Source organism: Corvus brachyrhynchos, unplaced genomic scaffold (genome assembly GCF_000691975.1).
Source record: "Corvus brachyrhynchos isolate BGI_N302 unplaced genomic scaffold, ASM69197v1 scaffold115, whole genome shotgun sequence".
NCBI classification, from domain to species: domain Eukaryota; kingdom Metazoa; phylum Chordata; class Aves; order Passeriformes; family Corvidae; genus Corvus; species Corvus brachyrhynchos.
The window spans coordinates 8,837,225-8,864,578 of record NW_008239553.1 but is presented as its reverse complement, the minus strand read 5'-3'; the positions used below and the strand labels follow the sequence as shown (position 1 = coordinate 8,864,578).

Below are 27,354 nucleotides of genomic sequence, written 5' to 3'. Positions count from 1 at the left end.
GCTCTTTCACCTTTAACTCGTTGCCTTCTGAAACTGAGTGAAGCCCAAGACCATCTACAGTGCCAGATCTTCCAGAAAGAAGAAAAGGAGTGACTCCCTGTTGTTCGCACCTGGAGATGGGATATGTCCTTTGGACTGTATGTACTTCTTTTAAGTTAAACTCTATGATTTGTGTCAAGGTTGCCAGGAGACACAGTGCCTGTTTTGAGATTCTTAGAAAGGGTGGAGCTCAGCTGAGGCGGCTGATATCTCATTTTCATCCCAGACTTTGCTATTCAGCCCCCACTCCCCCCCCCTCGCTCTTATGCAAGCTCAGTACTTGGCTCCCAGGCCAGTGGTGTTGCTGCACCAAGGCACTGGTTGCTAGGAGGTGCAACTGGAGAGACCCAGAGCAGGTGGAGCAGAGAGCAGGCTGCTACCTGCTGGTACACAGGCATTTGGGTACTCGTGCTCTCCGCCGTCCCCCTCCTTTGTCAGCTAATGGGCAAACCCCAGCAGGTTGCAGAGCTTCAAGCTGAGAAAAGGCCTATGTGTTCCAAAATAGCTGAGGCACAGAGAGCTTTGCAACACTTATCTTCCCTATTTCACTAGCATGCAATACCTTTCCAAACCTGTGAAAGCTTCCCACTTGCAGAGCTCTACCTGAGTGTTTAGATCTGTTATTAAATAAAGCAGTCTTGCTTATTCTCTTGCCTCCATTTCTTTGCACATAAACTGCAAGTTTATGACCCTCACCACAGGACTGCTTCCCTGACCTCCTCCTCCCCGGCTTTTCTTTTTTTTTAAATAGAGACTTCCCTTTAGTTCACATGCTGGTTAATGAGACCAAAGCACAAAGTAACAAACCAGCCATCTACATGGGATTATTACTAGCTTGCCACCCAATTTAAAAATCCAGTTGACACACTCAAGGATTGAGGATAGTCAGTGTTTCTCTTAAGGCAGGTTAAAGTCAGATATGACCAATATAATCATTAAAACAGCAACTGCTGTAGCTGTTGTGACAGGCACGATGGCACTTTCCTTTTGAGGGAACTGGAATATTTGCCCTGGAACTAGGATGGCAGCAGTAAGAAGAATGTACTACGTAGTCTTCTTTAATATGGTTTGTCAGGCAACCCAAACAGCAACAAACCTGCAGGACTCCTCCAAAAACCCCTACCTTTCCTCTACTCACAGCTTCAGGAATCCAGCACAGGGAAATTTCAAGGGCAGTTAAGTGCTTCTGCAGTGACAAGAGTTTTCATTGCAGCCTTGCAAAGATAAAAGCATTCCCATTTCCCTTTTCTCACTTTCTTCATCGCTAATATTTTTGGCAACAGCAAGAATCCACACTAACATTAATGTTCTTGAGGACTCAGCTAATACTCTTAGCCCCCCAATAAACACTGCACAGGCAGTGCCTGGACCTGCCACACCAGTTGTGTGAGACAGTGTGGGACAGAAGCTACCTAACTACTTGCCCTACCCACAGTACCAAACTTCATTTACAGCTCACTCACACCACTGCAGCATCACATACAGAATGAAACCCCTCTCCAAGATTTCCATCACTGGTGGAAAGAGCACATGCACACTGCCTACAGACAGTGCAAGCAAGGAGCCTTCTTTGACCCATAGTAAGGATCTTGCAATTCATTCTTACACTAAAAACCATCACCAACTTCACCATAAATTAAGCTCAAAAGTTGCTTACAGTTAACACAATTGTGTGTCATCCTGTGGTACTGAAGAGTCAGAATCCAAAGGTAATTAGTAATCAAGGAATTTACACCACTGAAGAGATGCTTACACAAACTCCATCCTATTTTCTTCTACAAACCATTCTGAGAGCATTCCTTTCCACCACTGCCCCATTTTGCTCTCCTCTCTCTCTAAGAACCAGGCTCGCTCAGCACTTGGAATAGGTGAAAACAAGGACACAGAAGGAGTGGAGCCAGTAGCATCTGGTGTTTTTTGCCATAATCATGTCCTTAACTTTCTGTGTCTACACATACCACAACGTCAGCTGAGTTCATGTCCCATCCGTGGAACCAGCTGTGGGACTCTGAGCAGGAGCATCACACTGCAGAGGCTCTGAAAGGCAGCACAACGTGTCTTTGTGGGCTTTAACATCTTGAGGGATGGGTAGTGTGTGGTCTTGGGAGAAGAGTGTCCAAACTAGCACAGGTAAGGATTGGTGTACAACACAGCATCTTTCACATTATTCCTTTTTTTTCCCTTTTTTTTAAATACAGTCATCTATTTAATACCCAACTCCTATTATCTATAGCTCTATAAGGGAGAAAATAGACAACTGTTACTTTTATTTTTAGAAAAAGGTGAAAGCTGAGAGAAATAAAGTGATTTTCTCTACCATCCAGTCCTGTCACAGACTAAAAATATAAAGAAAAAGAATCTATTCCCTATGCCCTACAATACACTGGCTCTTCCCCATTGCTGGCTGTTTTCAGGAAAGTCTTCCTGTCCTTTGGACAAACTCTCAGTATTATTCCAAATATAGAGCAACATAAAGAATACCAAACAACACACTTCTGGTGAGACCACACCTGATGTACTGCATCCAGGTCTGGAATCCTCAGGACAGGAAAGACATGGACCTGTTAGAGCAGGTCCAGAGAAGGACCACGAAAATGACTAGAGGACCTGAACGCCTCTCATGTGAGGACAGGCTGAGAGCTGAGCCTGGAGAAGAAAAGGCTCCAGGAGACCTTACTGTGGCTTTTCAATACTTAATAGCTACTTACAAGAAAGATGGGGACAAACTTTTTAGTAGGGCCTGTTGTAGTAGGAAATGGGGGGAATGGCTTTAAGCTAAAAGAGAATAGATTTAAATTAGAAAGTTTTTACCAAAAAAGTTATGTGGTGAAGCACTGGAACAGGTTGCCCAGAGCGGTGATAGATGAGCAAACAGTTGAAGATGCCCCTGTTCACTGCAGAGTGGGTTGGACCAGATGGCCTCTAAAGGTCCCTTTCCAACCCAAAGTCTGTGATTCTGTGATTTCCCTGCCCCCAACTCTGCAAGTTTGAAGGTGGGAATGGGAAAGAAGAATAGTTACCAGCTCACCTCTGAACTGAACTCAGTTTTCTGCTCACCTCAAAGCAGGATTCCCAGATCCTAGGAGATCCTCAGGCTGTTCTTTCTGGGGGAAGACATCTGCCTCCTCTCATATATTCCCTTTCTCTACAGATTTTCTGTGAATAAATTTGTGAAACACTTCCCAAAATGTTTCATTTCAGTGGGACCATTCCCTTGAAAAATTCTCAATTCAATCTATCAAAAACCATCTGGTAAAACAAGTAAAGGCTTCCTGTTGTGGCTTTTAGGGGTTTGGTTGGGGTTGGTTGGGGATTTCTGGCTTGTGTTGTTTTGTTTTTATGAACAGCAACAAACTTTTACCAAGGGCTACCAGACTTCAACTTTGATTCATCCTTGAGTGTGGAGAGTGGGTACTGCCTGTCACAGGTCCTGGCACTGCAAAAGCTGCAAAAGGAGGCACAGATTGTGCTCCTTCTGGGACAGGGGGCTCTGTAGCCAGATGGGGATGCAGCAACACGTTCCTACACTGAGCTCAGCTGCAAAGTCCAGCTCCTTCCAGGTGCCTGACAGAAAGGAGGAATTACAAAAGCATGGACGAGCACAGGCTGATCCCAGATAGACTGGGGTACACAAAGAAATTTTTGGGAGAAAGGGCTCATATCACATGGCTTCTCTTGAAAGACAGGGAATAAACAGATACATTGGTACCTGGAGCCTTGAAGGAGGATGCCATATCAGACTTATTGCTGATGCCAGATCCTCAAATAGTAACTGTAGGATAAAGCATCACATTACACCTCTATTTGTCCCAAGCTGTAGCGGCTGGCTACAGAACAGCAACCCACCCCCTTGTAACCTGAAGGCTGGATTAGCATATGGCACTCTGGACAAGTCCCCAGAAGTTCTGTGAACAGGAGAACAGCACTCTGTGTACAGCACAGCAGCAGCTTGTCTCAAAGGGACCTGGCAACACCAAACATCAGCACTGCCCTGACTAGTCTTTCAATACCAAGAGTGACACAATGTAAAAGTCACACAAGGTCTGAAGCCAAGCATTCCACAAGACTCCCGCTGTCCATCACAAGAGCCACTCCACAGCTGGCAAAGATGGCATTAACCAACTCCCCATCCAGCATCTGAGCTCTCAGACTCAGGGGCTCAGCTCCCAACACGTTCCCTCCAGCTGTCTGACAGCACCCCAGTGCTGCAGCCTTCAGTGCATGCAGCAGCACTTTCGGCAGACTTGACACAGTCTCCCTCAGGTTTAGTAAGAAGCTTTTCTGTCCAGCTATTTTGAGGTTTTGTCCTATTTTTCTCCCTTTTCTGCTGGGCAACAGGTTTGCTGCAGGTCTGAAGCTCCACAGCTAACTCATTATTTAAGATTCCACCAAACGCTATGTCCTCCGCTGGTTGTTGAAGCTAAAGAATTTTATTTAATTAGACAAGAGATCAAAAGCAGCCACACACACACACACCTGGGGACTGGCTGAAGAAAACTGCCTGGAAGTCAATTTGACAGGCTTGACTCCAATTCTGATAAAGACTTAAACCAGGGGAGTTTGCCCACAGCTCCAAGTGATTGCTAGTACTGTTTTGTTTGCTTATTCATCTTCTCTTCTGCCAAACCAAGCAAGATTACAGCTGAACTGATCAATACACAACTGTTCAGCAAACAATTCTACTTTTAAACTGTAGTTTTATTAGAGAGACGTCGATTAACTGTGGAAGAGTCTCCAGTACTAAAAAAAAGGGAGACCAAGGAAAAAACAATGTAGAAATTCCTGTCTAGCTGTTACCAACATGTGGAAACAGCTCACACAAGAAAGACTGCCCATACTCCAGCTGGCAGGACCTTTTCTGTCTGAAGTGCAATGATGGGGATTCAGAACTGGATCCAGCTGCTACCTAGATATGAAGAGGGCAATTGCTCCAGACTGCATGACTGTTACTTGTGAATGTCATGGGTCAACTGCAAGAGAGCAGGGGAGAGGCCATAGTCCCCTTAAACCCACCTGTGCAAATTAAACTCAGTTACAGTTATTTGGCCTGAGAATAAAGCACTGTTGCAAAGGATATCTTCATTCTTTGGTCCCGGGTGCAGACTTTACTCTCTTGCCAGAAACTAAGACTGCATCAGCCTTCTTCAGCCCAGCTTTCTTCTCTACAGCTACTTCTTCAGCTACACCCTCCCCTCCTCCTAATATACATTAATAAAGGCAAGTAGTGAAAGGAAGTATGTTACATCTCAGGTCTTCATGCTTTCTATCCACTGGGTATTTAAGACAGGGAGATGTGAGAGACAAAGTATCCCTGCTTATTTCTGAGAAATCTGCTATTGCGGGGGAAGGAAACGGAAGGAAGGACTTGGCTACTTTTTATCATCTTTTTGGACACATCTTTTTGAAACCCAGTGTTGCTCACTTTTGACACAGAAAATTTTGTTTGGTTTGGTTGTAATGGCCCAACTCAAACCAATCTGAAGTACAGATTCAAATTATGTTTAATGATCTCAGTTAAGGGGATTTTCTTATCTTCATCTCTGAGCCCATCACCACAATTATGCCAGCTGGAAAATCTCCCCAGATGGCATGTTAAGCACAGTAGCCTCACAGAAGAAATGTTTTAACAACACTCCAGGTTCCTGGGAGATGAGAAGGGAAAAGAGATCTAACTCTTGAAAGGCAACTGTCCTGTTTCAAGGAGAACAAAGCAAGCTGCCTCTGATGTGACCAAAGATGCTGAAATTTGCTTTGAACCATACACAAGAACTTTTCTTCATTTTATGGTAGGTTTCTACATCTTAACAACACCACGGGATTCTCCTTTAGAAAAAAAAAAACATAAAAAGAAAGCACAGAAATTCTCTTTCAGAGCTTTGGGTAAGTAAACTTGAAGGAGGCAGCACCAGCAGAAGTGGATTTATCTACTGGCAAGCAGCTCAAGTATTTCAATATCCCTGTACCAATTCAGGCTGCATTTAGGATACAGCCCAATAGCACTAGCGTTTATACTAAGCAAAAACCAGTGAAGAACTATACCTGCACAAAGCAGTAGAGCTTTGCTCAAACTGCACATGTACCATGTACTGGCTCTATAAGGAAGTGGATTCCTTCTGTGCACCCACAGTTTTCTAAAGGCAACTACCATTATGGCACCCAAGCAATGTGATCAATCAATTAATAAAAACAGGCACTGAAATAAGGAATACTTGTTATCTTACAAATTAGGATTTCACTGTCCATGTCATCACCAATTTTAACCTGGCCACAATGGTCATAAGTCTTGCAAAGATCCCAGTTCAGAACAACATTTTGCCTCATTCACCATCAGTCACCTGTTAGATTTGCCTCTCACAATTTGTTACTGTAGCTCACTGACCAAAAACTTCCACTTTAAGGAAGAAAGAAGGAGCAAGGCAACATCATACCTGATAAAATTACTCAATGTTTATCCTAAATGTTATTCTTCCATTGTGGGTTATATACAGCTTAAGGTAAAGGGAAATTGTTCTAAGCTGATAATTTATTACCTTGTGCAGTAATCTATCTATATAATGATGGAAAATTATGACTAAAACTTTCCAAGAGACTCCACATGTGCATGGGCTGGAAACCACTCAGCCTTACAGCCTATCTACCAAAACTGGAAAGAGGTATTTGAGAGCAAACCAACAATCACTTCTGGAAAAGAAAAATCCTCATTCTTTCAGCTTCCAGAGGGATTTACCACTCAGCTATGTGAGAGAGCTACACATGTGTTGAGCTGGCTCCTGAACAGATTAAAACCAATTCACTCATTTCCTGTTCATCCCCTTCCTCCCTTTGCTGTGATAGAGACCATCATCACTGCCTGTCAGTGCAGGACCTGACAGCCAGGAGGAGTATGACTCAGAAGGGCTGACAGAGTTAAATGGCTTCCACTCCGTACTGCAAATCAGCTGAGGATGAGGGATGGAAGAGGGGAAGACACAGTGAAAAGAGATGGGACTGTGGCTGGATGTTGCTGCAGTGCAGGTTGGCACACGAGAGGCTGCTGCACTGACATCCAGCACAACTGCATAAATTGCTTAAAATAAAATTTGACCCAGACATCTGTGCAGTTTTCTGATTTGAACACTCATACAACTATTTACTTCTGAATATTACTTGTCCTCTCATAAAAAAAAAAAAACAACAAAACAAAACAACCAAGGTGATAAAACTGAAGAAGGAACAAGTCTAACTCTTCAATCAGATCATGCAGCAAGAAGCAGCAAGAAGACGACTCAGTATCTTCATTTTAACTTTGATCATATAGCTCCATCTTCTATTGTCCCTCCCTTCCTATCTACAAATAAAGATGATTCATTCCGGAATAGGACAGAATACAGGCGCATCCAAATCATGCGTTCAGCAAACATACTGTGCACACACACAGAACTAGCCAGGGGCCTGTGCTCATCCTGGCCACAATAATTTCTGAGAGAAAGACAGAGAAGCTCATTTTACTATGTCACAGAGAGAATTCTCTATATTAAACCCATATCTGCCTTTAGCAGGAGCCGCTGCATGCAAAGAGCTATGCAAGAGCTGAAAGGGGGAAAAAACAAAAGAATATGCAGGTTGAGATTGATGAACTCGGCACACGTGCTATGTATCAAATACCAGTCTTCCCAGCAAGGACCACTAAATGTGAAAAATCCTGAAATGTATCAGAGTGGCTCCAAATTGATGAGCAGAGCTACAGGGATGCTTAAGCTAACCAAAGCATAACAGCATAGTGTTTAAAAGACATTGCACACTAAAGGGACGAAGTGCTACGTTCCCGCTCCTCAGAAGAAAAAGCACAGGCTGCTTCCTCAAGCAGACAAGTGCCTCATCTGAAGATCAGGTTCCCAAACAGCCATCAGCATCAACTGAGAGCCAAGAAAAGAAGAACAATGAGAAGTAAAATAAATCAATCTGTCACATGAACCTACAAGGCTTAAAAATCAACAGTAAACAGAACACCAAAACCAAAACCAGATAAGCTGACTAAAGCTATCTCAGCAGCTGGTCTAGAATTTAAATTATAGACATTTCACACACCCTTTTTTTCCTTTTTTAATGTTAGTCATCCTCAGCCGATTGTCTTCGTTTTGTTTCTCTTCTTGTTTCTAGGAAACAGAGCCCCAACTAGCTACTGCAAAAAACCTCAAAAAAGAATAAACTGAGAGAAGAGCAGGGAAAATGCAAAGCAGGGGAATAGAAACAAAAAAAGGACAAAGCATTGGTCCTGCCACATGAGGTAAAAAATTTGGTACATTTCTGTGTTCCGCCCCCCAAGAACAGCTTTGTTACTGCAAAACACAAACAGAGATCAAATTAAGCTACTTTGTGTTTGTTTCACTTGACAGTATAAAAACAGGTGAGTGCAGGCAGCAGAGGCAAGACCTTTGCAGATGATACAATTTTCTCTCATATGTTGTCTTATTTCCCAAGACAACAGCTTTACATCAAAGTGGTAGCCTGGAATATCTGCAGCACTCAGTGCCTTTAGCCCTTTACCGCTGACATGAAGAAAGGTCTCCTATAACACAAGGATCCCACAAAAACATACCAGGGTCAGCACAGATGCCATCACACACTGCCAGAGAGGGAGCCTCATGAGGGTCAAAGCACAGAAAGGATCATATGTGCAAAAGCCAGTGGGAAGAAAAGGAAAAAATAATGTAACACTCAGCTCTTTGGCACCACAGTGGAGTTGGAATAAGTTTGGTTGCATTGGGAATTGCTTCTTTCAGTTTAAGAAACGTCCCAAGAGATTCAGAAACTCCAGGAAAGTGAAAACTCAGAAAAAAATCACCTTTTTTTTTTTTAATTATTTTTTTTAATTATTTTTAATTTTTTTTTTTAAATTATTTTAGGCAAACCAGAGACCCAAACTAAGATTATGCTCAAAGAATGCCAAAGCTTTTTATGCACAAGTCCTCATTCACATAGTTGCTTTATACCTGATGTGGATGCCTGGGGCAACTGTTTTGATCTCAACCAAATCAATCTAGGTATGTTGAAAGTGTTCTTAGGAAAATACAGAGTTGTTACGTAAATTCAGCTTTTAGGGGTAGGACAGACTGGAGGAGCAAAGCACCTGCATGTCAGCATTGCAAAACCTCAGTACATGAGCAGTGGGATGGGGAAATCACTGGACCACAGTTGAGGATGACCAAGTTGCATGAACAGGTCATGAAACAACTGTGCATGAGCCATGCCCAGTCTGCTACATCGGACTCACGTAAGTAGTCTGGCATCCAGTAAATGCACAGTTCTGTCTGAACAACAGAACCCAGATTGTCACTGATAATCACTGTCACAGGGTCTGGTTGGAGCCTTGTCACTAGTGGTGTCCCCCAAGGTTCAGTACTGGGCCCAGTGTTGTTTAACTTGTTCATCAGTGACTTGGATGAAGGGGCAGAGGCCTCCTCAGCAAGTTTGCTGATGACACCAAGCTGGGAGGAGTGGCTGAGATTTCAGAGTACTGTGTTGCCCTTCAGAAGAACCTCAACAGGTTGGAGAGATGGGCAGGGAAGAACAGTCTGAAATCCAACAAAGGCAAATGCAGGGTCCTGCACCTGGGGAAGAACAACCCCAGGCACCAGCACAGGCTGAGGGCCGACCTGCTGGAGAGCAGCTCTGCCAGGAGAGACCTGCAGGTCCTGGTGGACAACAAGCTGTCCCTGAGCCAGCAGTGTCCATGTGGCCAAGAAGGCCAATGGTGTCTAGGGGTGCATTAGGAAGAGCATTGCCAGCAGGTGCAGGGAGGTGATTCTGCTCTACTCAGCCCTGGTGAGGAGGCCACATCTGGAGTGCTGTGTCCCATTCTGGGCTCCTCAGTACAAGAGAGACATGGAGCTCCTGGAGTGGGTCCAGTGGAGTGCAGTGAGGATGAATGGCCAACTGGAGCATCTCTTTTGTGAGGAAAGGCTGAGGGAGCTGGGCCTGTTCAGCCTTGAAAAGAGACAACTGAGAGGGGACTCATCGATGTCTATGAGTATCTGAAGGGAGGGTGTCAGAGGATGGAGCCAGGCTCTGCTCAGTTGTGCCAAGCAACAGGACAAGAGGCAACGGGCAGAAACGGATGCACAGGAAGTTCCACCTGAACATGGAGAAAGCTTCTTTACTGTGCAGGTGGCAATGCACTGGAACAGGTTGCCCAGAGAGGTTGTGGAATCTCCTTCACTGGAGATATTGAAGAACCATCTGGATATAATCCCATGCCATGTACACTAGGATGACCCTGCTTGAGCAGGGAGGTTGCACTAAATGACCCTCTGTGGTCCCTTCCAGCCCTACCCATTCTGTGAGTCTGTGTAATTCAAATAGAAACAAATATAAACAAAATAAAGCTAGTGTACCAGAAAGGTCAGGATTCTTCCAAATGAAGAGACATTCACTGGAAATCAGAATGGGGGGGGAAAAAATCCCAAACTGAACAAGATGAAACTTGCATCAACTTAGTAAGGTCTGCATCAGTACCTCTCTCATGACTCCTTAACTAAAGCTCATTCTAGATTGTTAACTTGAGATTGTCTTGACTGCAGCAAATCACAACAGTATCACAAAACAGGCCAGCCATGGCACAAAAGCAGCAAGTCATATAAGCCATTAAACTTTTACAACACACATCTAATATACTCCTGCCCAGGCCATGAGATGTTACTACCAACAAGTAAGGACAGGAATTCCCCTGTAAAGCCCTAAGGAACCACATAACCTTTTAATTAGCCAAAAGAAACCCCAGGTGTACTCACACTTGATTAAATCAACATCAGGCATGCTCATCAAAGGACATTGCTATTAACAAAACTAACCTATCTTCAGCTATGCAAAGGCCCAAAATATCTGTTTACTGCACTCGTTTTCTTCTCTCTCTCCTTGCCAACTTCAAGTGTAAACATATTCAGTGTCAGAAAAGATGAAGAGGAAGAGGCAAAACACACTGGAATATATTTGCCTGACTCCAAAGAGTTCAAGCATAACGGATGCTGTTGAACACTGATGTGGACCTCAAATTGTCTACAGATTAATAGACTGTCCACTGACAGAAAAAGAGACAATAGGCAGAAATTAAAACATATGAAATTCCATTTGAACACTTAAGAAAAATAAAATTTTAAAAACCCTTTAATTTCATGTTTTTATTTTGTTTGTATTACTGTCAGAGTAGTTAAACACTGGAACATGATCCCCAGAGAGATTGTGGCATCTTCATCTCTGGAGATACTCAAAAGCTGTCTGGCCATGGTCCTGGGCAACCTGCTAGAGGTGACCCTACTTGAGCATGAGGATTGGACTAGATGATCTCAGGAGGCTCCCCCAACCACAACGATGCTGTGATTTGGTGAACTAGGATTATCACCAGGACAGGCAAAAATTCTAGCCAGTTTCACTGACTCCATCTCTCATTTTAGCCACAAACACAGAATCTTTAAATATTGCTAGCACACTTCTTGTATCCTTGAAAACATCATCTACAATTGATGTGGAAGTTCTTTTCTTCTAATTCCAGCTTTCATATCTTAAGGGTATGTCCACACAATATGAGTTGGAGATAGTGCCCTTGGTCTTCCCTTTTAGCTTGCTGACCAGCAGAACAAACAAATTCGAAGGAGAGCCAAATTCATACTGATACATGCATTCCAGCAGACCTCTCCAGCCCTCACCTATGTCTCTATAGGTAGCTCTTTTGCTTTCCATCAAAGTCTCCTTCTAGATATCTCTATTTGAACTGAGACTACAGCTGACAGATGTGTTTCACTCCAAAGAACCCACATATAAGCAGGTTCAGGCTATAAGCCTGAAATCTCTCCTCATATTTGGCTGAGGAACATGGTAAGTCATAAATTGCAGGGAATCTACAAGAAGGCTTTTGTCAATTCATTGAAAGCATCACTTGCTCCATTAGGTATTTATTGGATTGAGAATTGCACTGAGTTATGCTTACATTCATCACACTACAGAACACAGTGAAAAGTCCACAAAATGTATTTAGCTCCCAGCTTAGAGCAAGAGGAATGAGAGTAGTTCCATTAAAACTTGATAATGCAAACCCTTTTCCTTGCCAATTACGCTAACAGCGCTGAGTCTCATCATTCTCTGGTGTTTAAAGAGCAGTAAACAGGCTTCCTATAGAAGATGATAGTGGAAACACCCTGAATCCTTATGTTAATGCATCAGTCGTGGTTTATTTTAGCTTTGAGGAATGTGGTTAGTGACTCACCCTGCTGGATAAGCAACGAGGCCAGTTCTGGGGTCACAGGCTAATCCTCTGCCTCCTGACACGGTTATGCCCAACACCTTCTCCAAAGTCACCTAGAACATACAAGAAAGAAAACAAGAAGTACCATGAAACGTGACTGTAGTTCAAATAGATCCATAACACAGATGCTGATGGTCTGGTTCTCACTGGTTCCCTGGTTCTTAGAAATCCACCAAGAAGCACCCAGGTACATAAGGTTGTTCCCATTCAACTTTCAATATAGGCATAGGCAAATACTGCTAGGGTACAGAGAAGGAGTTATCAACCCACTTATTACTTTCTCTATGCCAGAGCATTGCAAACAGAGGATTGCAAGTAGCAGATAGTACTGTGAAAAGCTGGGATGCACATTCATTGACCATGGATTCCCATCCTCCCAGTAAGTGCAACATACCACTATCTCTGGATATCTCTAGAGATACCACAGTCTCTAGAGCTTGGCTCTTTCCTGAAAACTGTTTCCAAGTTGACCCATTCTCTTTGTTGCTTCCATCCAGTAGTGGGTTGTTCAGCCTGGCCCCAGTCTTGTTTTCCTAGGAACTAAATAGTCAGTTTTTCCTACAGTGCTTGAATTGGAAATCACAACTAGTGGTCAAGGGCATCTCTTGCCAGGAATCATGAGACAGAATGCCATAAACATTCCAAGCCTGTTGCATACCAATGACCCTTGCAAGAGACTGTTATCTAAAACGTCCCCACACTCCCCTCAGGCAAAGATAGCAACTATTTTTAGGAAAAGAAAAGAAATGCAACTGGGAAGATCTACTTGGAAGATATAAAGACCTCTGTGGTAAGTAGCTGATAAAAGCAAAAAAACCAAAATGGGAAGGACGGGTGACAAAAGGACATGACACAACGTTTTGGGGAGCACTCCCTGGTATAGAAAGCATCAGAATTCAGTGATTACCCCAAAGCAAAAGGTTGCAGTGGGATTACACTGCACAAAACCTGGTTAGTGGCATGAAAGAACTCAGCCTCTGAGCACAAACCAGTTCTTAGCCCTGGGGCTATTTTGAGCGACACAAAATTATTCTCTTTCCTTTACATTTGCACAGCTTGATTTTATTTATTATATATTTGATGCATGCATTCCTCCTCAGTATTGCTGTCTGTGCCAAACTCAAGGATTTTACTGGGTCACAGTCTTCTGGTTTTAATTATCATCATCATCTAAGTTATATTTGGTTAAGGCCTTAGAGGCATGGACACAGCATAAGAAGCTACTATTGCAATAATTACTACTGTCTTTAATAGCTGCCCTGAAGACGAACATCTTGCATTTATACCAACGTGGTGCACAAAAGGCAGGGGCGGGGCAGGTTTCCCACGCCGCCCTGACCATACACCTTACCAGACCTGAGGAGTTCTGCTGCAGGGTGACACACAAGGTCTCACTGAGCTCATGGCTCAGGTTACTAGGTAAGGGGAGAGAAGTAACCCCACAGAGAGAACCACATTGATTCAGCAGGTTAAGCAGGGCTGAGGTGCTGCCACTTAACATGAGCCATCCATGCTTGCAGCTAGGTCAAATATGGCCCGCCTTCAAACCAGTGACATGGACAGTGGAAGATTTCATATTCCAATCCCTGGAAGAACTTGGTCTTTTTTTCCCCTCTTATTAATAATCTACTCCAGATACTTTAAGACATTATGAGAAACCACCAAATTGTTTCCTTCTCTTGCAAATTGAGAATCTCTGAAAACATGGCTTTTACAAAACTCCACTGGATTTTTGTTAATTAAGAACATGCAATTAAAAATGCAGTTACAAATTGACCAATAAAGAAAGGAACTAGTTTTGTTTTAACTTAATATTGGAACAAAAATGCGGGGGTTGAGGAGAGGAGTGGGAAAGGCCAGGAGGATATCTACTCTTCCAGACTTGTTAACAATACTTCAAAACACATATCCTTTTAAAGCAGCCTCAAAAATGTACAGGAAGAACTCAGTGCTTCTGCTGCTGAGATTCTGGCTCATATCAGCAGTTCCCAGACTAGGAGAGGTTTAAATTCCTACAGAAAATACATTCTTGACAGCAAAGGAGGAAGTGGAAGAGACGTGTGCCATTCAAGTAGCTCCATCTACATAAGGCACCAATCTCTTGATGCTGTCAGCAAACATCAATTTAGCAATGCTGTGATTACACTGCTCAGCACAGGCTTTAGTTCCATCTGGCTGTAATTGCCACTATCCTAAAAGGCACTGCTTGACCTTGGCTATGCAGATATTCAGCAGCAATTCAGCAACCTACTTTCACCAACAGGTATGTTTTTGCTCTGCAAGGACAAATTTATTGAGCCTCTCAGTGTGCAGTCTTACACCACAGCTGAGCTGATCTTACAGCAGCCTGTCTTGGAGGAGACCGTTCCTTCCTCCCTCATCCTACTCAGCGCAGTGACACCCCCCGCCATTTCCCTCACTCCCGACAGCCCTGGCATGGCAATTATCTGTCCAGAAGACCAAACCAGCAGAAAACCGTGTTCTACTTTTTGTTTTCTGTTTGACAGCCTGGGAAAAACCACAGGAAGCCCAAATTCAGGGAAAAAAAACAACACCCTTTCCCTAGCAACTGGATCAATCCAGCTGCACATCCAAAGCCCAATCTGACTCCTCGAAGTCTTTAAGAGGAAGAGAAACCAAAAGGGAGCACTACCTGATTTGTCTTGACACTCTCACCTCACCATCACCAAAATATCACCCTTACTCCAGCCTCCTCTCTCACTCTAGAGTCAGTGGAGGTCCCCTGCTGCTCTGCCAACAGATTTTTTGTGGCAATGCTAGGATGTGGAAAGTCTACCTTTCTCCTATGGTCAGCACACAGCTTGACATAAAAGGAGTAGCTCCTTCTTCCAGTCTAATTATTTTACTGTCAGTGAGTATCTTCTGGCCTCCAACAGATCATTTGTTCCTTTAGAAAAAGGCAACTGTCAAGGCCACACCTCTGGTATTGACAGACCTAGTGCCACAGAAGGAGATACCTGTCTCTAGTCTAAAGACTCAGAACTAACTTTCTGAAAAAGGCTTTCCCTCTTTTGTTCCTAGTCTTAACTTCAAAAACTTTCTAGTGTAAAGAACCTGAAAGGCAAACCCATAAAGCCTATCCAAAGGCAGCACCTCCACATAATAATACTCGAGTATTAAAACCAACTTGCATTGAAAAGGAGTGCATATAAATTTAAAATGTGATCTTACAAGACTTGTGAGCTCTACTCCCATGAACCTGCCCACAATACACCACAGCTTTTTCCCCGTGACCAGCTTCCAGACTGGGTGACACAAGGGCAAGAGACAGTCAGCTTGTCACAAAACTTGAGAATGAAAAACATGTCAGAGAGAAAAAACAATAGGTAACAACATAGTATGAACTGGATTCTTCTCAATTTGCCAGCTAAAACAAACGAATGCTTAATATGGTTAATTAGGGCAAAAACACATCAACTTTAACTTCCTAATCTGGAATTAAGATTTGTCAGCAAAGGGCAGATCTGTTGATACAGGTCTGCTATAATCCCACTTCTGAAGTTACCACTTACAACAAGGCAGGAACCCACTTCCTCCTGTGGTAAAGCCAGTCTCCCAGTCCTACACAGCCATAAACACTGCCATTCAGACAAGTCTCCCAAGTCGTACTTCAGCACACATCAGTCAGAAATGCATTATCTTGCACACCTTCCCAAGTCTGACACGAGCTGACCACAGGACCTGGAGAGTTCCCCTGCAGATCTGAGACACTGTTCATTACCAATAGCTCCTGTGTTTGCCCAGTTTGCATCCTACAGTTGTCAGACATGTCACTGCTTGCTCAGGCCTTCACAGGCAACTAATGGGCCACCTCAACACCCTCATCCAAACCTGGGAACAACTGCAAGACTAAACCTGTCATTTGTACCTAAATTAGAGGCAGGAGAGAAGGCTGACTAGCTGCATTTGTTTCTTCATCTTGAGGCTTCCATTAATAGCATTTGGCACTTTCAGTCAAGGTTCTCTGTGTGACTTGCAAGAGTTACTGAATTGATCCATACACAAGAAACACTTCTGCAGCTCATTTTGCACTGCCGCTATGCTATCTGGAACCATCCCATCTCCATTCCTTTAAGGTCAACTTTTATTCGAATTTCAAGGCTCAATACACACTTAGGCATCAAAATCTGTGCAGCTAACACTTGTCTTGCAAAATCTGATATTCAGCCATTTTAGAGGCTTAAATCTAAATTTGGTTACTTGGAACTGCACAAACGTGTAAAGAAATTTTAGCACCTAAGCAGATCCCTTACCCTGTTCCTTCCACATCAAATTCCAACAGATAGGTAGGACCAAACCAGCAGAGTCCTGAATTGCAGGACTCAAGGTACCAATAGGTATTCACGGCAGCTGGGCCTTTCCAGAAAGAGGGGTCTCACTGCAGCCCAATCCCACCTGGAAGTCAAAGGGCATATCTGAGAGCAGCCCTTGCTTCTATCAGGCACAGTCCCACACAGCACATGGGGAAAGCCCACGCCTGCAGGAAAAAGCCATGCCATCGCTGCCTTCCTACTGAGGTGCAGATAATCATTTTGGAAAGACTGATCTAAACAGCCTTTGCCAGCCTCATTTGACTTTTCAGAAAACTCAATGTCTGACCAGTTGCTCCCAGGTCTCAGAGTGAGTTTTGTACTTGCGTGAGCTCTTTCTGTTGTTTTGAGGAAGTTACCACAAACAGTTGCTTCCATATGCTGTAAGGACAACACAGAAATCCTTGAAGGATCAACCCAACTTCACCCCCCCGCAAACACTTTCCTCTTTCCCATCATTTGCATTCTTTCGGGACCATCTACACTTGCAAAGCCATGCAGGGATACAGGAGACAAACTGAGGCCTGCACATCCAGCCAGGATGCTGTTAGAAAGCAGTAGTAAACACACCCAGCACCGCAATAATTTCCACCAGAACGGGTGCCAAAAGGGACAACCCAGTCACACTGACAGTCCTGCCTGACCTCTCACAGGTGCTCTGCCTACAGCTGCACTGCTTTACTACTGAACCACTGCTGCTGGGTAGGAGCTCCTGTATCTGTGCCTGTTTGCACACCAGCAGATTTCTGTGGTCTACCTTCATCTTAAAGAAAGAGAGTAAAAGAAATTTTCAAGAGAAAGCCATCTTTAACACCAGGCATCCCTCAAGGAGTCTTGACTGTAGGCTGAATAATGCTGCTACTCACCTCATCATTCTCCCCAGACCAGCAAAAGACTAAGCAGGAGTTGAACAGTATTTCAGCCCCTCATCCCCATACTCATAAGCTAAAGAAATTAGAGTTTTCTGACTTGGTTATCTCACCTCCTGCCTTCTTACAGTATCTTCATTCTCTTTTGGGCCCAAAATCTCATCATTCACTACAAGCACAATTTATTTAAACATGGAAATAAAAAAGCAAAGCATTTGAGAGGATTTGTGCTACTCTCCAGCACTCAAAATGACAACCAAGGGGAGAAAACTGATGTTACTGTACAGGGCTGCCCACACGCCCCAGTAACTACAACATTAGGCAGGAGGCTACAGCCTGAGAAAACCATGTCCAGCAAGCAGATATGTCTGTTCCAGACTTCACGAGATCAGCCACCTTGGATCAGAGACTAATATCTAGCCCTGGTTTCTTTTTCCATTTGCAGCCAAAAACAAAGGAAGAATGGTATAAAGAAATGTATGGATAAAGTTTAAGAACAGGGAAAATAAATTTGATTCTTTCTCACCTCCTGTCAGTCTTCCAGTCTCGAAATAGATATTCTCCATTTATAACTTATTTCAGTAGAATTCTCTACCATCAGCTTATCCACTCTGTCTATAAAAGCTTAGCATTCACTGCATCTTTTGGCAAGGAACTCCACTAGTCCGGTATATTGCAAGATGAACCATCTTTCATTATTTGTTTTAAACCTCACTTCTAATAGTTTTATTTCACGTGCCCCAATCCTTATACAGGAAGAGACAGTGAATAGTCAGTCCCCATCCACCACCTCTAGGTGGTTCATGATTTTGTAAGGAGCTATACTATCACCCCAAGTCATCTGTGTTCCAAGTACAAGAGTCTTCACTAAGTCACTTTGTGGCTCTCCTGAAAGCCATTGCATATCCTTTCTCAGTTCTTCTGTGAAGCCACTTCCAGGCCCACTATATTCTTCCTGAGATGAAGTGGAAACACCAAGACCACATGCAGCTTTCCAGGCATGGCCACAGCAAGTGTTTACAGAGCAGAATAATATAGTCCATTTTATTTTCCTTTTTTTTTCCATTAATACCTTACTCTCAATCTCCCTTTCTGATGCCTAAGATCATTTACAGAGCACAACAAAGAGGTCATCCCTGCTCAGCAAACCCACAGATAAGAACTGCCTGCTGCTTTGCATTTGGAAACTTATGCTCCATTCTGTCCTGTCTGCTCCCCTATGGAATGGGAAATCCTATTCTTGAATTAATAGTTTGATTTCAATGTGCCCTTTCTCTCCATGCCATTGTGAGCATTTATGATGAAGAGCATCCTCAGAGAGAGCTCTTGCAGCACAACTATTCCAATCCATTCCAGAATGGCTAGTTCTATAAATGTCCACAACCAGACAAGTTCTATTTTAAAAGCCTTCCCATGGGCCTATGTATAACACAGTTAACATTTGAATCCATTTAATTAAGTAGCGGCATCAAGTCAGCATGACAAGACAACATCCATCAGAGTTCATCTACCATCCACTGCACAATGTGCCTGCCTTCATCCCTCTCTCCTACCTCAAAGCAGGCATATTAATAATATATGTGCAAAGGCACACGCTCCTGAAAAAGCGGAGGATGCAGAAATCCCTGAGATACATGACCCATGAGGGTTACTTTGAAAAGCCTTCCGTAGCACATCAAGTAATCAGTTGTAACTAAGTAGCGATCTTGCATGAGAAGTGGCTACATACTCATCTGTTCTTTTGTCTTAAAAGAAAAATGCCTTTACTGGTTGACTCGAGAGCCCAGTGGTCCTTGGACCAATACACTGACACAGCGAGCTCCAACATCAGGCCTGAGTTCCACAACAGCACCGTGGTTTGCACGTCTGTCTCTACGTTCTGCTTCCAGGGTTTTCAGCACCTCTGCACGCACTCCAACATGTTTTCCATGCTGCTACACAGCAAAGTCGTATCAATGCACTCAGGCATCCAATACATGAAAATGCTGAAAATGTAGCTGTACATTGTCAGCGTCAGCATTTAAGAAATAGCTGTCTATCTTACATAAGTGAAATTTGATACAGAGCGCCAAATCTCACAGCTGGCCCTGTTTGTACATCTCTGCTGCTGCCCCCGAGCCCCACTGCAAAAAAGCACGTCCAACCTCCAGGGACCAGTGCACACGTTGTAGGCTCTAATCCATCGCCTGAACACACTGTCTGATGTCCTGTTACTGCTGCAGAAAAACAAAGGCTTGAAGTTTTACATTTAGTTCTGCTGAGCTTTGTCTGGCACATAAAACACAGAACACTAATTACAGTATACTGTTCTACTTAAGGGGCTGTCAGCATTTCCACTGCAAAGCCTTCATTTCAGGGCTTTATAACACAGCTGTGAAATATTCATTTTGCACTTCGGCTTAACATGCAAAGGTCTGGCTTTGGACCAGGTTCCTCTGCCTGACTTTTTTTTTTGGGAGTTAGGGTTTTTATTGTTGGTCTGGCAGGGGGAGGGCTGAAGATGGGTGGATGGAATTAACTGCAGGAGATGTTTGACTTACAAAAGCGCACAAAGAATGAACAAAACCACTCAGCTCCACAGTTGGTTTCTGTCCCTCACCTACCCAATGTGTTCCCCTGCTTTTGTATATGCATATAGAATATGCACTTTTAAATTTCTTTTACATATATATAATACTATATTTTTTAAGAGGTTTTTCTAGCCTCTCCCTCTTCTCCAGCCTGAGTCTTTCTTCCCTCAGCAACCAGTGCTAGGAAAGAGCAATGTCTTGACAAGCCTGGAGACTGAAAATATTCCACCTGCAAAAGGCAACAGTAGCAAGCCAAGCTCCAGCACACAACCCATTCAGCAGGTCTCTGGCTGACAGAGCAGTCTCCATTTCTCTCGCTGTAAGCCTCCTAAGCCTTGCTCACAGCCACCATTGCACACTCACACCAATTGCCCAACTGACCCTCCAGGAACTACTCCAAGACCATCAAATTGGTTTCATGCAACCCACTACACAGATATGTTCCAACATTCTAAGGTGTTTCCAGCCAATGCCCAGTTTAAAGCAGTATTCATGAGGGAAAAGCATTCAGAGCTATGAACAAGCCCTCACAATTAACCCATTTAAAAAAATAAAGTGGAAGAGAAAAAAAAAAAAAACAAACACAAAGCAAAACAAAACACAAAAACACCTGACCAGAACATCATAGTCTGACACAAGCAGTTGCCAACTCTATGCAATTTGATTTCAAGATAACCACTTTAAGAACATTAGGGAACAATCTCCCACAACATAAGTAATGAATGGCACTCCTTGGCACAAGAGTGGCAAGGGTAGAAACAAACTTGATGAAAGGTTTTGAATCACTGAGTTTTGGGAAGCATTACATTTGTAAACCTGCATAAAAGGAGAGGTGGAATGGGGTGTATTCCAATGGAAGCACTGAGCCTCAGCTCTAATAGCTCTGCCAGGTGTGTTGCACAGGGGTTGCAACAGGAGTGTGCACACATTTATTAAAAATGATCCAGACAGTTGGACAAATGGAACAAATCAGGGACGAAGGTGGGAGAAAGGGAACATAAGCAACCCAGGGTCCCCACAGGCTGTCTTTCCACAGCGTGCGTGCATTCATCCATCTCTCCACAGAGCCTCTCTGGCCTGCTCTCCCCTCCTGTGCTGGCTGCTTTCAGTCCAATTCCAGCTGTCAGGGCTGCATTCCTGACCCATCAGCCCCAGCTGTCAGGGGCTACGTGCTGAATCTGCACTCTGCCTTCTTCTTCATGCACCTGAAGAAAGGCAGTCCCAGGCAGGCCATAAATACCATTGCACAGCCCCGGGGAGTGGGTGGGAGGCTATTAAAAGCACCTCTACCAGGAACCATAGCGAGGGAACTTAGAATTGGCAGCAGAACACACCTGCAAGTGTTCCTGCGGCCTGCAAACAGGACACGTCGATAATTTCCTACCAGCTTCTGCAGCACAACATAGCCATCATTAAATAATCTTCTGTTTCTTCATTTAACACCAATTTTCTCTTCCCGACCACCACAGCAAGTTCAATTTCTTCCTAAATACTGCAGGGATGAGGAGAGGCCCGTGTAACCTTACCAACTCTTGGCTAAACGCGTGACAAGCAGCAGTTTCTCCTCCTTCTACCATTCAGTCATCATTGTCACTGTACAAGCAACACCAACTCAGACTTTCGTGAGATTTCACAAAACTTGCACAAAATCTAAGGTTCAGAGATACAAGCATGATGAATGGACAAGAGACAAAGCATGTGTAAATTGTCCACCATTGCTGGTGTTGTCACGATGCTATTTTGACTTTGGTGTGGGAAACTCTTTTTGTTGATGTAAGCAAAGTTTGTGAAGACTGCGTGATGAATGTATGAAATGAATGTAAAAAAAAAAGCGACATCAAACAGGTTACAGGTATTGCTGGTACATAAAGAGTCAGTCCTGATTTGTTCCAGACTAAGCATCTGCACATGGAGTCAATCAGACCAGCTCCACAGGTAGTTAAGCCCCATGGAACACAATAGAGACACCTCTGTGTGGGCAGGCTTCAAAGAAACCCTTCCTTGAGCTCTTGGGACCTGGAATTCTGCAGGATCAGTCCGCCACAAGAACCAGATTTTTCCACTTTGCAAATGTGCATTACTTTTTCATAAGGAAAGAGAGCAGACAATATACCAGGCTTTACCAGGGTATGCTTTTGCCCTCCCACATAGGCAATTTGTCTGGTGATTTCTTTTCTTTGTAGTAGAAGATGGAGCCAATTCACCTTTCCCTGCATCAAGAACTACCTATACAAGGATTAGGTACAAACGCGAACTTGCAACGCTCCCCTAGTCTGTCCCAACAGTGGAGATCAATGGAAGCAACTTCTGACTTTCTGGCAGTCTTACATATGGGTCTCCTCCAAATCCATGCACAGGGGCCTGAATATAGGAAAAGAAAGTGCTTCAGTGAGGACAAATACCAAAAAAAAAAAAAAAAAAAAAAGCCAATACAACTCCCTTGGGCAGAGTTTCAGTTACTCATATAAGGGTTTGAAATCAAGCAGGAACAAACAGTTCTCTTAGTGTAAGGGTCACTGTTCATCATCATTAATCACCACTTCCCAGATAGGAAAGGCTCCTTCCCCTCTGTTTTGCCCAGGCTTTAGCACTCACAAGAAGCAAGAAACAAGAATAAGAAAAAGAGCCAAACAGCAATGTGGGTACAAGCTGGCAAGGCTGCTCCCTCTGTGGCTCTGCTGAAGTCCCTCCTCTTGGTCCCAATCCTGAGCTGAGCTTGCTCCTAAATGCAAATAGGCAACGGTTAGAAGTCCATAGCTCCTCGGGCATACACTCCAAGGAAACCATGGCAGAACCACATAATTCTTGACTCTGGAGAAGTCAAACACGGGGGCCATAACACGGCACTTCTAACACTGATACCGTCATGGCAATGAGCTCTATCCTATATCACCTCTTGGACACAGAGAAGACAGACTGAAAGAGAGGGAGCAGAAAGCCTTCCCCACAGTTAACCCTGCTGAGGGGAACCACAGAAGAAAGCCACATCTCAGCACTTCAAGAAAAGCATCATGTTACAATCTCCTTCCCCTTAATTTCTTCTCTGGGGCTTATTTTTGGTATAAACGGATCTGTGAACTGTTTGACAAGGCTTGGGGGAGAATTTAGTGGCTGATCTTGAGTCCAAGAGTAGAAACACACAGAGCTGTGCAGGATGAAGAAAAGCCTTTTGATCAGCCTGGCTGAGGCAACACACATAATTCATTTGTGATTTCTTTATTCACCCGTGACCCCATGCCAAATCAATTAATTTTTATCCTTCACCAGTGATTTACACAGCCATTCTGTCCTAAAAGTCTTCGACTGCCAGATGTCATCCCTACCTACCCAGCCCGCGTCGTCATGAAGGCAACTATGCGTTCTAGAGGGCACAGCTGTAGGAAGTCTTAAAGAAACTGGAAGTACTGTCTTACAGAGACTCTCTGTATATAAAAGGCCCACCTGTTCATGCCCAGATTCCTTACACAGAGCAGGTATCTGTCCCTGCCACAGGAGGTCAGAGAGCTGACCTCCCCTGACACCTGAAGGATCTTGCCTGTAACACCTGAACCGTTCCAGGACTAGACACCTTGTCCTCCCATGCATGCATCTCCCTAAGATTTCAGTGATGTTATGGGGGAAAGTACATACTTGCATCCTCAGGGAATGAGAAAATGGTTTTGTTGTGAGCTGATTTAAATTACGTTAAAAAATTACATATCAGCAATTTAAGATGGGAATAAATACAACAGGAAGGACAGAGTAAGCATGAAGCATTTATCACACAGACAACATCCCTATGGAAGGAGGCAGGAGGTAAAGAGATTAGTATTCCATCTCTCCCTGAACATGGTCTGAGCTATTTGTTATTTGTTTCACAGTACTTGCAAGAAGTCCCAACAAACGCAAAACCCTCCTGTACTTACAGCAGGCAGCAACGTGTACTCTCGTACAGCTGGCAATCTACAACCAAGTATAAGAGGACTGGCTGGCAATACCACACAAACACTGAGGGTAAATGTCTTGAACATGCAACAAATTAGCAACAGATCTGGGAATAATCTCACTCCCTCCCAAATTCCAGCAGCTATCTACTGTGTAGACTATGCTGCACCATTGCAGTACCTCACTCCTGCTTGAGACCAAGGACAGTATTTTTAAAGAATGCTTAAAAATTAATCAAAAGAAAACATGAGAGATTTCTTTATTTTGCCTGAGCCAATCAGTATATACAGAAGGAGACATTCAAGCTCCCTGCCCGCCCCCCACCATCACTCACTGCCTAGCTCTAGGCAATCCCTTCCTGCACTCTTCTCTGCCCTCTGCCCCAAAGAATAAGCTTCTTACAGAACAGCCTCTATCAGCATCTTGCCCTTCATGCATCCTGGAATTAAGAAGCTCTTCACATCTGTCCACCAACATGCATATTGAGCAACCAAGACACTTGTCCTGTCAGCCAGAAAGGACACCACGTCCCCCAGGGGAAGTGATACATAGGAACATGGGCCAAAGACTGAGAAAGCAAGCTGAAGAGAACAGCACAAGCATCGTCTCCTCAACAACTCTGCTGCCACTTCCTCCTGTTCCAGTACAGGGGAAAGCCCTTCACTGTACTGATGGTGATCCCATCACTGCCCCTGCTGCTCAGTCACCACCACAGAAAACTCCAGCAAACCCGTATGTGCTCACTCAGGTACCACTGAGCCATCTTTCTGCTGCAAAGATGCAAAATTGTACTCCAGGAGAATCAATCTTCATCCACAGTCACAGCAGATGCAGAATTCAGTTTAGTCTTTTCCAAACAGTCAAAATTTCTTACAAGTTTTATGACCTACACCCAGCATCCCAAAGACCTGAATACTCTTCCTGTAAGTCAGCATCAAGAAACACCATCAATCCTCTCACTTTTGCACACACACAGGAAACCACCACTAAACAATAAACCACACAGAGACAAAAGGTTATAAAGGTAACTACAAAGCAATCCTAAACAAACTCATTAAGTTGTTCATTGAACTCACTTTCCTTCTTCACTTACTCTGCCCTTAAATCACTTCTTCCTGTGATTTTTCCCAAGCACCTTTTCAGTTTCTTTTCCTGAAGGAAACAAAATCTGTAAATGAGGGGTACAGCAGTCCAACATAAGCTGACATATTTGAGTAGCTGTTAAAGGTGACTTAACAGAAAAAAGAAAAAAGGAGTAGGCTGCCATCTAAGTCCCTTAAAACCCTAAAAGAGAGGGAGTAGCACTGGAAAAGAAGTCTCCTCTAGTTTGCATTTAGGCTCAGGAGCATGGGTAACTGGTAGAATTACCAAACGTTAGAGCTGAGGAAGTGAAACCATACTCAGAAGAAATAATTTTTATCCACAGACTTTAAAAACACTTGTTTTTGTTACCATGTGGTTTCTGCCATATTTCAAGAAAGCAAACCTTTGCAATAACCACCATTTCTTGTTGAGAAATTCAGAAAGCCCTAGATCCAGGCACACAACCAACTCTTGTTGCTTCGACACTTCACAAAGCACTGCTGCTTTTACATGTTTAGTTCTTAGCAAAAATCCCTGTTGTAAAAAGCAGAATGCAAAAGCAGAAATTATGGAACTCCAGTCTTCAGCAGAGAGCCAACACTCCCAGTTTCCTTTCTAAAGCTGGTAAATAGCTTTAGACACATTCACTTACTCAGAAGCATTTAGCAGAACTTGTCTGGATAAGAAATACCTTTGAGTGACACATGTAGTTCAGAAATAGCTGAACTACAGTCCTAAGTACATTTCTGCAGTTAAAACAAGGAAGATAATAACACTTGAAGAGCAAAGCAGCACAAGAGAGAACATCCCTGTTGACTGACATTTGTGCTGAACCACTGTGCTCACCCTGCTCAAATTGTATTTTTCTCCAGCAAAAAGAGAGCTATAAAGCTTCTATGCAGCTTGTGTCCACTCCCTGCTGCAGTGCACTGGCAGACAGGTAGTGGGCAACTGCTGGATACAAGTTTTACTGTCACCCCTGCACCAGAACTACCTCCTGCATGAAGCCAGGCTGCAATTCCCATCATGAACCAGAGAAGAGGTGTTGGATGAAACGGAGCTGATGGCCTGTCAGAGTTGAAAGAACACAGCTGATGATTTGGACTCTTTAAAAAAAAAAAAATGCAGAAAGAAATGACTGTAGAGAATTGTTCATGGAGCACTGAACCCCGGAAATGTTCCCACATGTACACAGTCTTGTCTCTCCTCTTCTAATTGCATCAGTGTGTTTAAGAAAAGACATTACTTCCACCTGCAAACTTTGCTGCAGATTGATACCTGCAATAGAGCATTTGGGAGACAATATTGTGTAAGGATCTATTTAAAAATTAGCAAAGTCAAAACAAGTACTTAGAGTTTAAAGATGGAATTAACCCACAAGCAAAGACTGAAACTGGCTGCTCAGTGCTTATCAGCACTTTCTGCTTTTTCTACAGAGGTCACTTCCTACATTCCCCTCAGGTGAGATACAAATCTGTTAGTGACAGAAAGGACCACAGAAATTGGCACAAGCTGTCACAGCAGCTGAATTGACCAAGCAAATACTAGCACTAAACAATCTCAACAAAGAACCAGAGAGCTACTTCTAAATTGCAAGAGTTATATTTACAAGTACTGCCTGGGAGAAGTCCTGAGCACACTCCCCATAGTTTAAAAGGTGATAGCAGCATCCCAATGCACCTGTGAAACCACAAATGATGCCACTTCAAAATACTGCTCCCTCCAATGTGTAACAACATGATGATCAAGGCAGCTCCACAAGTACCCAGACTATCTGTCTAATAGTTTGAGGAGGAAAACATCTGACAACTCAAGCAAACTCAGCAGCAGTTCTGGAGTCAAAAAAACTAAGATTGTCACAGACCAAACTCTGTGGCGCTGGGCCACCAGGCTGCTGCGAACTGAATCCTATGGAATTTCTCACAGGTATTCCACCACAAGAGAAAAGAGCTGAGATCTTCAAGCACGAAGCCAATGCTCCAGACCCAAGTACCTATGCTCTTCCCTGAAGGCATGCTGTATGGCATTTTGTTGTTGCTTTCAGCCACCTTCCACAGCCTTTTCCACTGCAGATAGAGTATCTGGGAAGTCTTCTTGAATCAGCTGTAAGGAAGGGAAGCCCTGGGTCTACCACTTTCTTCTATTTATACCAACAACATTACTGCAAGAGTTCAAATATATTTTATATATAGCTCTGTGGCTTATTTCCAGGCAGAAGTAACTCAATGCTGGTGTACATATGTTTAGACCACAGCAATTGG

The 27,354-nt window shown here is 43.6% G+C and overlaps 1 protein-coding gene across 1 annotated transcript in view; it reads right to left on the bottom strand.

Moving 5' to 3' along the window:
- The window catches only part of MAPKBP1 (mitogen-activated protein kinase binding protein 1), a 102,273-nt gene that overhangs the window by 61,601 nt on the left and 13,318 nt on the right, over positions 1–27,354 (bottom strand). Inside the window, 1 exon segment of the mRNA XM_008639466.2 lies at positions 12,278–12,369. Within this exon segment, the coding sequence (XP_008637688.1) occupies positions 12,278–12,369 (92 nt within the window).